At 34.9% G+C, this 15,891-nt stretch overlaps 1 protein-coding gene across 11 annotated transcripts in view; it reads left to right on the plus strand.

Annotated features, from left to right (window-relative positions):
• The window catches only part of ZMYM4 (zinc finger MYM-type containing 4), a 150,206-nt gene that overhangs the window by 86,218 nt on the left and 48,097 nt on the right, over positions 1 to 15,891 (plus strand). For 8 of the 11 annotated variants that reach the window (XM_082686833.1, XM_082686834.1, XM_082686838.1 and 5 more), the window contains 3 exons: positions 7,950 to 8,474; positions 10,153 to 10,214; positions 10,564 to 10,734. The exons of 2 other annotated variants lie outside the window; for them this stretch is intronic. In XM_082686833.1, coding sequence (XP_082542959.1) covers positions 7,950 to 8,474; positions 10,153 to 10,214; positions 10,564 to 10,734 — 758 coding nt within the window. Of the gene's footprint in view, positions 1 to 7,949; positions 8,475 to 8,629; positions 8,807 to 10,152; positions 10,215 to 10,563; positions 10,735 to 15,891 lie in introns of those variants that run through there. One more of the 11 variants, XM_082686840.1, reaches the window with a different exon arrangement.

Below are 15,891 nucleotides of genomic sequence, written 5' to 3' on the forward strand. Positions count from 1 at the left end.
ATTGCTTTCAACCTCTGGATGTGGTGATTTACTATCTGCATAGTTTATTTATGGCTGGCTCATAAAAAACTAGGACCTGTTACTCAAGGGGTGCTCTTTGCATCAGCAATATTAGCATCACCTGGGAGTATCTTAGAACTCAAATTCTGGCTCTCATCCTTGACCTACAGAATGAGAATCTTTTCGGGGGTGATGTGGAAATCAAGTATCTGTTTCCAGTAAGGTCACCGAGAGATTCTGATGGCCGATAATCATTGATTAAGCTTTGCTTTAGCTCAATGATCCTCCAGCATATCTGTGCATTAGAAGCAAGATTATCTAGGGGGTGCTTGTTTTTGTTTTGTTTTTGAATTCTTTACAGTGAGATAAAATTCGTATATAACATTGCATTAGTTTTAGCTATGTATCATATTGCTTTGCTTTATGTATGTATTGTAAAATAATTACTGTAATAAGTTAATATCCATTGCCAGTTATCTAACTTTGACACATATAGAAATATATTTTATGTGGAGACCTATGTGTATACAAGCATTTTTGTAGTATTATTTACTATCACTCTGAATGATGTACTTCGTTTTCTATTCTAGCCTTTTTAAAAAAATTTTTTTTTAATTTTTTAAGTAATCTCCATGCGTAACATGGGGCTTGAACTCACAGCCCTGAGATCAAGAGTCATATGCTCTACTCACTGAGCCAGCCCCATGCCTCTTCTATTCTAACCTATTAAAAAACAATTTTGTGGCCCTGGCTTGCTAATGGGAAATACCTGCAAGTTGAAAGAACACTGGATTATTGTATTCTAATTATTGTCCAATTTCCATGAAAAGTTTTCTATTGTTACTGGCCTATTAATAGCCAAGGTTGGTTTTCAGTTTAGTATTATATATATGAATTACCATTCTTTGTATTACTGTTAAGTGTATCCTAATGAGAGTCAGGGTCTGTCAATACGGGTGGAAGTTAGAATGTCAGACAAAGCCACATAAATTCAGCTGTTGATGAATTTCATGCTTACCAAGAGTCAGTGTTTTCAAACCTATTTCTTTTAGTAATACTTGTCATAGTAATTGTATGATTTTAATTGTTTTTACACTAATGAAGTTTACTCTGAAAAGTGAGTTGTTTTCTGTGAATAATTTGAATGCTTTGGAAAAACTTAGTAGGTAAGTCAGTAAAAACATGGAGGTACAAGTGTCTTTATTTTGTCATCCTGCTTTAAAGAAACCAAAAGAGCAGTCATGAACTTTGCATTATGAATGGGACTTGTAAGAAAGAACTCAGATTAGCATGCATCTTTTGCAAGTCTTGGTTGATCATCAAATGATTGGACAGTGTGCCTTAATATATCCCAAATAAAAATAAATGTTTCATTTTTTTAATGATTCCTGGCTTTATTGGATTTTAACTATTAAACTATATTCTTGATTTTATAGTTCAATGAGGCTTTTATTATTGAGGAAATTTTATTTTAATGAGTCAAAATCATCTCTTAGAAATATCTCAAAATGAACCAAGATTACCTTGTTTTATGCTTATTCTTACTTGTTTTACATGCTTCAGAGTTTTTCTTTTCTTTTCTTTTTTTTAATCTAAGAGAGAAAAGCAACCTTAGTGTTCCCATCTCAAGAAATGATACCTTGTTGAAATGATACCATGTTGAAGAGAGAGAACCATGATTTTTTTTTAAAGAATTTATTTGTTTGAGAGAGAGAATGAGAGAGAGTGAGAGAGAGCAATAGAGGGGAGAGGGTCAGAGGGAGAAGCAGATTCCCCACTGAGCAGGGAGCCTGATGGCGGGACTTGATCCTGGGACTCTAGGATGAAGACCTGAGCTGAAGGCAGTCGCCCAACTAACTGAGCCACTCAGGCACCCGAGAACCATGATTTCTAAAGTTAAAATTAGAATTAACCTTACTTTATCTCTGAAAATTATGCTTTGATTAAGAGTAAAAATGTATGAAGGCATCAAGTAATATATTGGCAATGAAAGCAACAGCCCTTTTGCACTGTTCACTTTCGTGTTTATTGCATTTCTTGGTTGGTTTTGTACCATCATTTTAAGGTATGTTGATTCTTAGGTATAGTGTAGAAATATCAGTATGCCTCTTAAAGCAATGACTAAGCAAGAAGTAAAAGGAGGACTAAGCAGGAGTAAAAAGCTAACCTGGCATCATGAAGTTTACTTGCAGTATCAAATGAAAATATTGTACTTAAATTGCTTAAAATAACTTTAATTCTCCTTTCACAAAGTCTTACAACTTACTTGAATTTAACGTTAACGTATACTCCTATCATCCTTTATGAAGGAAGTTTATGTACTGATCACATCCCCTGTTACACACAAATTTTCATTCTGAACTCATTAGTTAGTATCTTTTATTGGGTCATTCCCATGAGTATACTACAAGCTGTAATATTCTCCATCTTTTAAAAATAACAAGAACAATTCACCAGAAAATAAAAAAATAACAAGGAAAACAGAACAAAAATATAAAGTCAGAAAGAGTCTTTACTGCTGCATATTATAACAGTTTCTGCTTATTTTCCTTTATTTTAGAGCAAAGTTCTTTTGGAGAGTTTTCTGAACTTAAGGTTCCCCACTTATGTCTTCTCTGTCTCTGTTGTCTCTGTTGAGGTCAACCCTCTCCAGTTTACACATTCATTTTTCCACTGATAAAGCTTTTGTCAAGTTAGAAGTTCATTTCCGCATTACCAGTATTAATAATCATTCCTGATCTTCATTTTATGTTTTATCTCAGTAGCTTTTGTTAGGGTTGCTCAGGCCTTTCTTGTTGAACTACTTTCTTCACTTAGCTTCTTTGACTTCAGTCACCTAATTTTCTTCTTGCCTCATTGGCTGTTGCATCTTAGTTCCTTTTCCTGATTCCCTCCTTTCTACCAGATTTCTAATGTTGAAGAGGATGTTTTAGCTCTTTTCCATCCATAGTAAATAAATTTGCTAGGTGTTATCTAGTCCCATTAGTTTTAAGTACCATCTTTTCATTGATTTCCAAATATACATGTCATTGCTTGGCAAGAGCCTCTTTAACTCCTCTTTTTAATGTATGTCCAGTTGGAAATTCTCAAAATTAACAAGCCTAAGATCAAGTTACCCTTTTCCTGTCTGTTCTCCCTTAGTGTTCCCATCTCATGAAATGATACCTTGTATCAATGTAACCTTTGCTTCTTTTATATCTGGCCTCTTATACATCGGGAAATGCCACAGACCTTTAAAACATACCCAGATCTGACTGTTTCCCCACATTCACCATTACTACCCTGGTCTTAGCCACCAATTTTTCCTTGGATTACTGCAGTTGTCTCATAACTATTCTTCCTGCTTCCATTCTTCATTCCCTGTAACATTGAACAGGCTTGAAGAAGTCATATTGAAGCTAGGGTGATCCCTGTAAAATATAAATCATGTTAATCCCTCTTCAGGATCTTTTAATGACTTCCTTTCTCACTTGAATATATAGCTCTTTTTTTTTTTTATTGTCTGCAAATTCATAATAAACCTATTCTCTGGCTTTTTCTCTCTTCTCATTTTTTAGCACTCTTCCTTTCACTCATTCAGTTCCAGCCATATGGTCCTTGCTTTTCCTCACATGTGCCAAGCATGTTCACAGTGTCTAACAGCTAGGAGTCTTCCATGAGAAATTTATGCTTTCAAGTGTTACACTTGCTTCTGTGATTCTCAAATGAATGTAGTGTCTTGTAGATTTAGGCTGTGAAAAACAGAAGCCATTTCTTTTGATTATTTGGGCTTTAAGGATGAGGAGAGTTCTTGTTCAGTTAATTACATGTCTTAATATAACTAGTACTTATGTTTTAACTTCATTAAGATTTGTTCAGCCTACAGATCTCTTGTGTGATAACTAGCAAAATTTCAAATTCAAATTAGATGTTTTGTTAAAAATTGTTGTCTCTGAAGAAGCTTTAAATCTCAAGTGCATTTTCAAATAAGGGTAAAAAAATTTTTTTCTATAAGTCATAGATATATGTGCTTCAAAACTCAAGATACGGGGCACCTGGGTGGCTCAGTGGGTTATCCTCTGCCTTTGGCTCAGGTCATGATCCCAGGGGCCTGGGATCGAGTCCCACATTGGGCTCTCTGCTTGGCGGGGAGCCTGCTTCTCCTCATCTCTCTCTCTGCCTATTTGTGATCTCTCTCTCTGTCAAATAAATAAATAAAATCTTTAAAAAAAAAAAAACTCAAGATACAAAAGGTGTGCTTTGAAAAGTTGGTGTTTCTGTCTTCTAGTTACCCAATTATGGTATTCATAGAAAATCAATGGAAGATATATATATATTTTTTTAAAGATTTATTTATTTATTTGACAGACAGATCCCAAGTAGGCAGAGGCAGGCAGAGAGAGAGAGGAGGAAGCAGGCTCCCTTCTGAGCAGAGAGCCCAATGTGGGGCTCGATCCCAGGACCCTGGGATCACGACCCGAGCCGAAGGCAGAGGCTTTAACCCACTGAGCCACCCAGGCGCCCCTGGAAGATATTTTTATATATAAATAATTATACAGACACATAAATTTTTAAAAATAAATCAGTGATATCACTTAGATATTTCTACTTAATTAACCTGGGAAACTCCTTTAAAACTACCTCATTCTGTTTTATGACCACATAATATAACATTGTAGGTATGTCTTGTAATTAATTTACCCTCATTGATGAATAGATATTTCCAGTCTTTATTGCTATGAATGTTTTTTTCATAGTTCTCTTGCAATATTATATCTGTAGGACTAATAAAACACTGTATGTTAACTCTACTGGAATTAAAAAATGAATAAAGATTACATCTGTAGGAAGTTGAAATGCTGGCTCAAAGGTATTAGTATATTTAAAGTATCATATATTTATCTTCTGGTTCTTTTATTAGGATCATACTGGTTTATATTCCTACCAGTAATATTGGATGGTAGCAATTGGCAAACTTTTTTTTTCTTTCAAGGGCCAGATAGTAAATATTTTAGGCTTTTCAGCTCACATATGGTCTGTGTCACAAACTCTTCTTTGTATATATTTTTTGGCTTTGGGCCAAAGTCTGGCAGCTTTGGCCTATATCATAGCTGCTAGGCTGTTACCAAAACCTTTTGTCATTACAAACCTGCTATGTGAACATGGTATCTCATTGAATTATTACTTTGCATTTCAAGTAAATTATTACTTTTGCATTTCGAGTAAAGCTTATCTTTCATGTTCCTTTTCTGTGAAATGTTCACTCAAATCCTTTTATATGTGTATTTGATTGTTTCTATTTTTGTTGAGGTATGAGAATCTTAATCTTTTATTCATTAGGGAAGTGACCCTTTCTTATAGAATATATGATAAAATCTTTTCAACCCCTTTATCTTTAATCTTTTGGTTTGCTCTGGGTTTTCTTTTCTTTGGGAATTATTATTATTTTTTTGGTTTTATTTAGGGAGAGAATGAGAGAGTGCATGAGTGGAAGGAGGGGCAGAGGGAGAAGGAGAGTGAGAAGCAGAGTGTGGAGCTTGACTTGGAACTTGATCTCATGACTCTGAGTTTATGAGTCAAAATCAAGAGTTGGATGCTCAGCTGACTGAGCTACCCAGGCACTGCTAGGAATTTTTTAGTTACATTTGATCTGTTAATTGTTTTACTCAATAAATTAGTTGTTTTTTTTTTTTAAGATTTTTTATTTATTTGACAGAGAGATCACAAGTAGGCAGAGAGGCAGGCAAAGGTGGGGGGCGGGAAGCAGGCTCCCCACTGAGCAGAGAGCCCAATGCTGGGCTTGATCCTAGGACCCTGAGATCATGACCTGAGCCAAAGGCAGAGGTTTTACTCATTGAACCACCCAGGTGCCCCAATAAATTAGTCTTTTATTCTAGATTTTGTGTCATTTTTAGAAAGACTTTTCCTTAGTTTAAGACTTAAAATAATTTTTCCATTTTTTAATGTCAGTATTTTATTTTTAATGTTTTTTCAAGATTTTATTTATTAGCAAGCAAGAGAGAGAGAGCGTGAGCGCACTTGTGAGAGTGCAGTAGTGGGGGTTGGGGAGGGAGAGGGAGAGGGAGAAGCAGACATCCTGATGAGCAGGGAAACCCAGTGCGGAACTTGATCCCAGGACCCTGCGATCATAACCTGAGCAGAAGGCAGATGCTTAACCTTCTTAGTCACCCAGGCGCCCTGACTTTTTATGTTGAAACATTAAATACCTCTGGAAATTATTTTGAGAGCAGTTAAGGATCCACTTTTTCCAAGTGGTACCCTTTTCTTCCAATACCATATCCTGAATTTAAATGTAGTGATTTTGAAAAGTTGCTTGCAATATTACTTTTTACTATTGACTTCTCATATACTAATAAAATTTGGATTAAGCTGCTGGCCATATGAAATGCATGTTCTTTCATCATGAACCATTACTGAGCATGTGCTATGTGGTCTGGTCCTAAGGATAAAGTGTTGTTGAAAGTAAGAATATGGTTGCTTCCTATATGTTCATGTAGATGTCCACAGTAAGAGATGTTGAGCGTTGGAGTAGTGACATGTGGAGAAGACTGGAGAGATATTAAGTAGTACAGTTGATAGAATTTGTCCAGAGGGAAGGAGAATTGGACTGATTCTCTTTTCATAAGCAAACTGCTGTCTTGGTGATGCTGTTAATTAAGTGACAGAAATACAGGAAGAGTATGCTTGGAATGGGAACATGATGAGCTTGGTTTTAGAAGTACTAAGTTGGAGATTCCTGGGGTTTAGAGGAGCTAGGTGAATGTAGAGATCTGAATCTTGGAAGAAAGGTGTAAGCTAAAGTGCTTAGGAAGTTCACAGCAAAGGTGAAAGCTACTGGGGTAAATTAATCTGTTCCGAGTGTATAAAATGAGAAGACAGCTGGCATATTGAAGGCAACAACAGAGGAAGAGGTAGCATCAAATAAATTAATAGACTAGTTAGAAAGATAGGATGAAGTGTAGTGTCATAGAAACTAAAGGCCTTTATTCCAGGAGGCATATGCCACTTGACAATTGAAAAAAAATCAGTTGGATTTGACCATTAGGAAATTACTGAAGATCTTAATGAGAGCAGTTCCAGTGTGAAGTTGGGACCGAAGTTGCATTAAGTTCAAAGGATTAATGACTGGGAGGTGAAGTAAAAACAAACCAGCGTAGACTTTTTTTTTTCTAGAGAATTGACTGTGAAGGAGAGCTGAATAAGGGCTGGGAGATTTTTTAGTTTTATTTGGAATGGGAGAGATGTGAACATGTAGTTTCAGACAGTAAATAGTTTTTAAATTCTGGCTTGGATAAATTTTATTCTCTATGTTTAAATATTTACTGTTGTAAACATTACCTGCTGTCTTTATTAGAGTTAAACGAGAGACAGTGAGACTTTAAGACCAGAGACCTGGGTTCTAATCTCACTTCCCCAGAATAATCACTATAATAATTAAAACTATCACTTTTCTGTTCCTTCTGTGTATCAGTTACTGTGTTAAAAGGCCTTTAATAATACTATCATTAATCCTCACCACAAATTAATCTCTAAGGTGAGTATTACACTGTTTGATAGATAAACCCGAGAGTTTATTTCTCAGGATCACATAAAAGATTTTTAGTGATCACACTATGGTTCCAACACAGTTATGTCTGATTTTGAAGTTGGTTCTCTCGCTTTCTCTCTCTCTCTCTCTCTTTTTTTTTTAGAGGGGGGGGGTATTACATTGCCTCCTTTCTAACCCAATATAGCTTATCAAGTTTTAGGTCCCTGTTTCCTTTTCTGTCACATTAGGGTAGTCGTATCTGTCACACATGTATCAAAGTACTAAATGAATACTGTGCTGTTATTTTTCTTATATTTTGTTTGAAAAGAAAAATTATGTATTTGGTTAAGTACCAGACAACCTTATAAATGTGGTCATCTTTAGCACTGTCGCTTGTCTAAACAGTATTTTACTTTTTAAGGTGGTGGTATCATGGATACAGAAATGTCTGAAGATATAGACCACAACTTAACTCCTACCCTTGACAGCATGTCTTATGGAATGCCGAATCAAACAGGATCTGAAAATTCATTGCTGGATGAAGATGATTATTTTTTGAACTCTGGGGATCTTGCAGGAATTCCAGTCGTTGGTAGTGACAATGAGGATGAACAGGATTTTAGTTCAAAGGACAATCTTGTTTCTTCAATTCATACTGATGATAGCTTGGAAGTAGAGAGAAGAGTCACACAGCATGAATCAGACAATGAAAATGAAATACAAATTCAAAATAAATTAAAAAAAGACTTTCCTAAACAGTTTGATCAGGTTTCTATCTTTAAGTCCATACGGAAAGATTTTAGTCTAGTAAGAGAAAACAGCAAAGAGACATTTTCTGGAAAGGAGAAAAATAGAGACCTAACTTATCATGAACGTGAAAAACGGTTGGATAAACCCCATAAAGAGTTGGATTCAAGGTTGAAAAGCAGTTTTTTTGATAAAGCAGGTAATAATTGTTGGAATAGAGCCATAAAACACAATAAATAACAACGTACTGATAATAATATAACGTTTATTACTTGTGATGCTAAGCGAAATATGAACAGTTAAATTCATTGTAAGCTTGTCATTTTTCTTTTATCCTTGTTCTTTGCAGAGTGACTGAATTTCTCCCAGTAACTTTTGGTAATGGTAAAAATGATTGAAAAATAGCTCTAAACCTCATTTCTCCCTTCCCTGGTTGCAATATTTTGATGAGAAGGCAAGATACTCAAGTCACCTGTTCATTTTCTTTGGTTGAACATTGGAACCTGAAGTTGGATTTAACTTCTTTGTGCTGTAAGCACTAATTCAAACTGCTGTCCCACAAATTAGTCCAACTTAGGGAGGGTTTTTCTATTTGATAACATTTCTATTGTATGTTTTAGAAGTTTCTCGGGGCCCTCTCTTGAGCCTCTTTGCCCAGTGTACCCTATACTGTAGCTCCAGTTCCATTCTTGAATATGTCACATATTTTCCTATTTCTCTGCCTTCTTTTTGCCCTGCTATTCCATTTGTCTGTATGTCCTTTTCTTTCTTTGTATATATGCTTGTAAGAGTACTTCTATCCAGTAGTACCTAAGTCAAAAACCTCTTCTACTCTGTAGTCATCCCTAACCTCTCTACATGAAGAATGAATTATTTATCTGTATTTCCATAGCATTTTGTTTATACTTCATTATTTGTAGTCCTTACAGTATTATACTTCTGTATTTGTTTTGCCTTACTTACTAGTGTAGGAGTTTATTGAGAACCAGATTGTGTCTTATTCATCTTTGTATTCTTGGGGCCTAACCTGGTGTAGGGAAAATAGTAATATTAACAAATGTTTGATAGATGTGAAGGAAAGCAAGGTATAATATAACAATCCTTAACATTTTTTTCTGACAATGCTGGGAACATATGGTAGAAAGAACAAATTAGTATCATTAAAAAAGAACAATTAATTTACATATCTATTATATACCAGGCTGCTGTAAAGGGTATAGTATATTTTTCACTATATATTACTCAATATATATATTTGATATTCCTATAGGGGATAAATTATGAGGGTATTTATCCTCAAGGAACATAATGTCTAGTAGTAGAAGGGGTAAATCAAGTAGTAGAAGCATCAGTGACCAGTTGAATAGCACAAGATTTAATTTAGAATTAAAGATAATGGCAGAAGATTTTTTTTTTACAAGATTTCTTTCAAAGAATTGAAACAGTGCTTTAGGTGTTCTTAGAAAAATGCTGATTTTTTAACTAAGTGGTCAGTGAAGATTTATAGAGGACAGGTGGATTTTGAACTAAGAAGAATCTGGAAGACCGTATAGGGATTAAGATAGATAGCGGGGCCTTGAAATGATATTAGCAGAAATGGACAAGAACAAACACAAGTAGTTTTCAGGGCATAGTGATTAAAGTAACACTTTATTTAGGTTTGAGCAAGGAAAGTGTAAAATGAGGCTAAAAGTAAGGTGGGGCCAGGCTTTTGAGTGAAGCTATCTTTTGGGTATTTTGGGGGACCCATTTCATTCTAATAAGCATCTTTATTGGACAAGAGAGGTGATTATCAAATGACAGCTTTTTAGGTCACTCTTTATAAGATTTGTTATTCATATACATGTGTTTGTTTTGTTTTTTTTTTCCTTCAATAGCTAATCAAGTTGAAGAAACATTACATACCCATTTACCACAAACCCCAGAAACAAACTTTAGGGTAAGTTTTCAGTGTGTATGTAGATTGCTGTAACTGTGGCAAGTGTCAAAGTTTTCTTTATGTCATTTTCTAAACTGTAACTATATGTGTTAGGTAGAGCACGGGTTTTTAAAAAAATTTGCTTTATTATTTGGTAAGGACATCTTTGAAGGTGTTTTAAGAAGCTTCAGATCCTAGTTTCTTTATTGTATTTGATATTTAGATAGATCACATTTACTTTTAGGCATAGGGACTCTAAGGAATATCCATAGAGTTCTTCATTTCCAATGAGCTTATCTTTGGGTGTTGAACCTGAAGAGGAATAATTTTTAAATCTGAATATTTATTAATCCTTTATATTGTGTTTTAGGATTCCAGCTATCCATTTGCCAATAAAGAATCCATTGGTTCGGAACTGGGAAATTCCTTTGCATCAAATATTAGAATTAAAGAAGAACCTTTGGATGATGAGTATGACAAAGCAATGGCACCACAGCAGGGACTACTAGACAAAATAAAAGATGAACCTGACAATGCTCAAGTAAACATTTCACCTTTATTTTCCCCTTTCTTTTTTGTTCCACACATGAATTACTTATTTGAGAGAGGAAGTTCCTGATTAAGAAGTGAAGTAGTTTGTTGACAGTATGAGAGGAGACTTTTAATGAAAGTTGAGGTAATTTGAATTATCTTGTGAGAATAATGCTAAGGAATCAAGAATTATGTGAAACTTTTCCTGAGTAGTAATTTAGGCTTTTAATCCACTTTGTTCTTTAATACCACTGTTGTGTGATTTTTAGTGAATCTTCAAGGATTTGAGGGTGATAAGCAGGCATGGTTGAAGGTTTATGGTTGTTTATGAGTTTATGTTGTGATTGAGTTTATACAAAGTAGTAATAAGCCTTTTGCAGTTTTTGCTAATGAAGTACAAGCTCTATATGGATTTAAGGGTTGTGGGGGAGGAATTAATGGATAGGTTATCTTTGAAAGAGTTGTTTGAAGAACCAGTTAATTTCATCAGTGGATAGAAGGTAAAGGAGGCTTTGGTGGGTGAAATGGGATTCCAGATTTCAGACTTGTAATTAATCAGGAGGATCAAGTTCTTCTATTTTAAGATTGCTCTGAAGGTAAAAGTTTCAGAGATCCTATAACTGAAGTCCTGAAATCAGTGAAGATATCCACGTAGTTAATGATGCTACAGTAGCTAGAATAGAAGAAAAAAAATATGTTAGTTGCAGTAATCATTTTGGAGTATATGAAGGGGACTGAGGGATGAGTACACAAAGTCAGCAATTATTTGAGAGTGTCTATGTTTTACACAGATGGCATTAATTCAGAGGCTGAGAAGTAAAGCTGGCATGAGTTAGTTATTTCTCTGAAATCACATTTGATCTGGAGAAAGGTTATCTTTCCATATAGCTCTTTGGAGGGCTGAGAATGTGAGACTTCTGTAGAAGAGGTATTTTCATTCAGATGGCTGTAAGCACAGTTTCCCAACCTTGGCACTATTGACATTTGGGGCCAGATAATTCTTTGTTGTGAGGGGCTGCCTTGGGCATTGTAGTATTTTTAGCAGCATCCTTGGCTTCTACCTACTTGATATTAATAACACCTCCCCGCCCCCACCCCAGTATCTCCAGACATTGCCATTTGTCCCATTGGAGTAGGGGTCAAAATTGTCTGCTGTTGAGAACCACTCTTTTATAGTAAGGAGTTGGAAGAATAGATATTTTGTATGAATCAGATTGATAGCCAGTTAAGCAGGAATTTCTTGGTGTTCAGTGGAAGGTAGCTGTATAGGATAGTGATGATAAAGATGTAGGAGCTGGATGGTTATGAGTGTGGTGGCAACACAGAAGAAGATGGCGGAGTAGGAATATGAAAATAGTTACATACAGGAAGGCAGAATGGAGATCTTGGTTGTCTGAATTAGGGTTAAAGAAATGTACTGGTAACCTAGGAAAAGTTCATGTGGCACTGTATGGTTCAGAAGAGTACAAACATATCTGTATATAGAGAAGATTTTCTGTCTCTTACTTGCCCCAATGTGAACATGGGAAATTCATAAGAAATCATAATACTGGCAGGGATCCAAAGGCATCACTTTCTCTCTGTGACCCCGTGGTATTTTCCTTAGGATGGAAAGGCAGTTATTGCAAAGACCAAATAAATAACCTTCAGGGAAGAGTGCATCAGGAAGGATTATTTTTATTACTTTTTTTTTTAAGAAAACATTCAGTGGTCTGGGAATACCAATAGGATGGAATTGTTAGAAACACCTACATTTTTATATTCAATTCAGAGAGTACTAATGTGTTATTAAATGACGAATGTGAGATTTCATCATGATTACAAGAAAGAACTTCCTCAAAGGCTCAGCACCTGATTGATTGGACTCTTCAGAACCAAGCAGGAATGTGTGTAGGTCCTGGGCATAAGGTCCGGAGGCATTCTTTATCCTGACACTATAATAGGCAGTCCCAGGATGTTAGTAAACCTAAGTTAGTAAACCTAGGTTTTCTCTGAGAAATCCTTTCTGTTATTACCACATCAATTCTGTGGGATCAGACCTTTTATAATTCTTCTAGAGATCCCTCCAGGGACCTTCTGTTAAACTATAGATATGTGGTCTTTCTTTTCTTTTCCCTCTTTTCTTACTTTTCCTTCCCCCTCCTTCTTTCCCACCCCTTTTCCTCTCCCTTCATTGTCCTGTTCTTTTAAGGTATTTCTCTACCATATCATTGGAAGTCTGTATTTTTTGCTGTTCAGTACTACCTAATGCGTTATCACTCTTACTCACTTCGGATAGACTGGAAAAGGGAGTTCCAATGTATTATTTTAATAGTCTCTAAAACAGTACCGTTAACCTAACTCTCATAAAATACTGATAGGTTTAATGGTTGTGGACACGCTTTACTTTTGACTATCAATTGCTACTAGTAAACTTTTCTTGTGATTTAGTAAGATGATAGCTTTAGCTCATTCCCCCTTTGTCAAATCTCCTTTGGATTTTCTCTTTGCTTAACTTGTAGTTTTGTTTTCAGCTAACTTCCTAATTCTCCTTTTTACATAATTCATTTTGGTGTTAATTTCATTGATTTCCATACTTTCTTTTCTTTCCAAAGTACCTAAAGTGCTGAAGTGTGTGCCTATATATTTAAAGACTTCTACCCATTTGTTCTTGTTTATTTCTTCAGTTATGGTATTCTGGGTTCAGTTGTCATTCTCCTGCCTCTGTTATTGACATAATATCATTTGGCCTTCCAGTTTCATTTCTTTGTTCAAATTCCCATCACATGTTACTATATTTTCTTTAATATTTTTACAGGTATAGATGCTTTTATGTGTACCATGCTGTTTCATCTTTCTTACATAAGATGACCAGAGTAGGTGATAATTAATTCCATTCATAAATGAGGGAACTGAAGTTCATAAAGGTTAAGCTAGTTACTCAAGGCCATGTGGTCAGGAAGGAGCCACTATGGGGTCATAATCAAGGTCTTACTATTATTAGTCTGACAATCTTTATATAAATAAAAGTTGTTTCATTTTTTAAAAATGCCCAGAGAAGGTTTTAAATAGAAATTTTAAAGAGCCAGAGACCTCATTTTTCCTTTTCCCCTTTTCTCTAGGTTCTAAAAGTTTGAAATTCAGTGCATACTACATTTAAGTTAGGAGTTTTTGTTCTTTTTGCTCATAGTAGAAAGCTAATTTTAATCTCTTGTTAAATGGATTAGGGTGGGAAAGCAAATGAATTATCAATAATAATGAGTCATATAGTTTTAAGAAGTGGAATGCAATAATTAAATGTTGGAGCTTTCTTTAGGTATGTCAGATTAACTTGGCTGAAGGTGCTGGGTCCTTCATTTCCAAAATACTGTCTTGGGGTACTGCTACAGGTCTTCCTTTATTGTAAAGGGAAGGTAGAGCTATTGATAAAGGATTTTTTTTGTTTTGTTTTGACATCTGCTTTTCTACTTCTGAAAGTCTTTGAGTCATCAGATTTTCACTTCTCAAGTTATTAGTCATTGTTTATAATTAAAGGTTTCTGAAGTTATTCATTATTAGGGGGATACTGACATAAACATGATTCTGCCTTGAAGGCATCCTGTGGTGTATAAGTAGAGTACTTAAGATATATACTTATTTTACTATGTTACAGAAGTAATATGTACTTGAGGCTTAAAGAAAAATCAGAAGTTTGGAATAATTGTCATAAACAGTGAGAAAAGTTGCTGACTGGAGACCATTAAAGTATGCCAATGAGTATTAGTTTGGGGGGGAGTTTCCTGAGATTAAAAAAATTTTTTTCTTCCTTGAAATTTTCTTTAATATACTATATAATGTAGGAATGTCAGGATGAGTCAATATTAGGAAATCTTTTAATATATAACTTCAACTGGTCAAATAAGAGTATATGGGTAGATATGTAGATACAAAAAGACATCTCGTAATTTACTATTCATTTTTCATAATAGATGCTCTTGCTCATGGTAAGGAAATATCTACTTCAGATCACTAACAATCATTATTTAAGAGTAAAATGATGAAAACCTGTTAATAATTACTAAAAGAACACAAATTACTGCTGTCAGCATTATTATTTAAATTGTTGGATTTTTGACCTGGTACATGTTAAAGAAATTAGAAGAAATGGAAGAGGGGGAAAATTATCATTGTTTACTAGTAACGCTCTATTAGGGAATTAATAGAATTCATGGAAGTTTAATGAAGTAGTTGAATTTTAATTACATAAAAGCAATATTTCTGTAAATCATTGTTTCTCAGGTAACACGAAAATGTATTCCCTTTGGTAAAGCAACTTTTAAAAAGTACTTATGTCAGGTAAAAAACAGTTTAATGGAATAGAGAGACTTTTTAAAAATGTAAGGTATTAGTGATTCCTAAACTAAGAGAGAGTTTCGGTATAATACTGAAAATATCAGTAGGTCCTGATGTTTTGAAGAATAAATAGGCATGTATGCACACAAACATTACACGTGTGTTCTAAAAAAAGTAGGTTGATAGTGGTGGACTATTAAATGGTTAGACCTATCCCAATTAGGTTTATTAGGAGAGTGTGATATCCTAAAATTAGGTTGATAATGGGGCACCTGGCTGGCTCAGTTGGTAGAGTGTGCAACTCTTGATCTCAGGGTCGTGAGTTTGAGCCCCATGTTGGGGTAGAGTTTACTTTAAAAAAAAAAAAAAAAATTAGGCTGATAATGATACAGAATAGATTGCCACAAGACATTTTTAAACAATTTGGTATGTTAACAGTGAATGGAAGGAATTCAGTAGTTACTCAGAGAAGGGGAAAAAATGCCCTTTAAACATCAAAGTAAGTAAATTCCAGGTGGATTAAATTAGGAGTTGGCAAATTCTCAGCAGCACGCCGAATCCAGCCTGCTTTCTGTGTTTCTGTTTTGTTTTTGTTTTTCTGCACACTGTTCTTGTAAATAGAGTTTTATTGGATCATTGCTGCATTCATTCATTTACATATTGGGAGTACTTTTGCTCTACCAGGGCAGAGTTGAGTAGTTGTGGTAATATGGCTTCCAGGCCTGAAAATATTTAGTATCTGGCCCTTTTCAGATAACGTTTGCTGACCTCTCATTTAAAGGACTACAGCTTTATAAGAAATCAAAGGAGTTACAAAAGTAAAAATTAGATTTTTGGCATAGAAATGAAAACCTGT

Source organism: Mustela nivalis (genome assembly GCF_964662115.1).
Source record: "Mustela nivalis genome assembly, chromosome: 10".
In the NCBI taxonomy this organism is placed as follows: Eukaryota; Metazoa; Chordata; class Mammalia; order Carnivora; family Mustelidae; genus Mustela; species Mustela nivalis.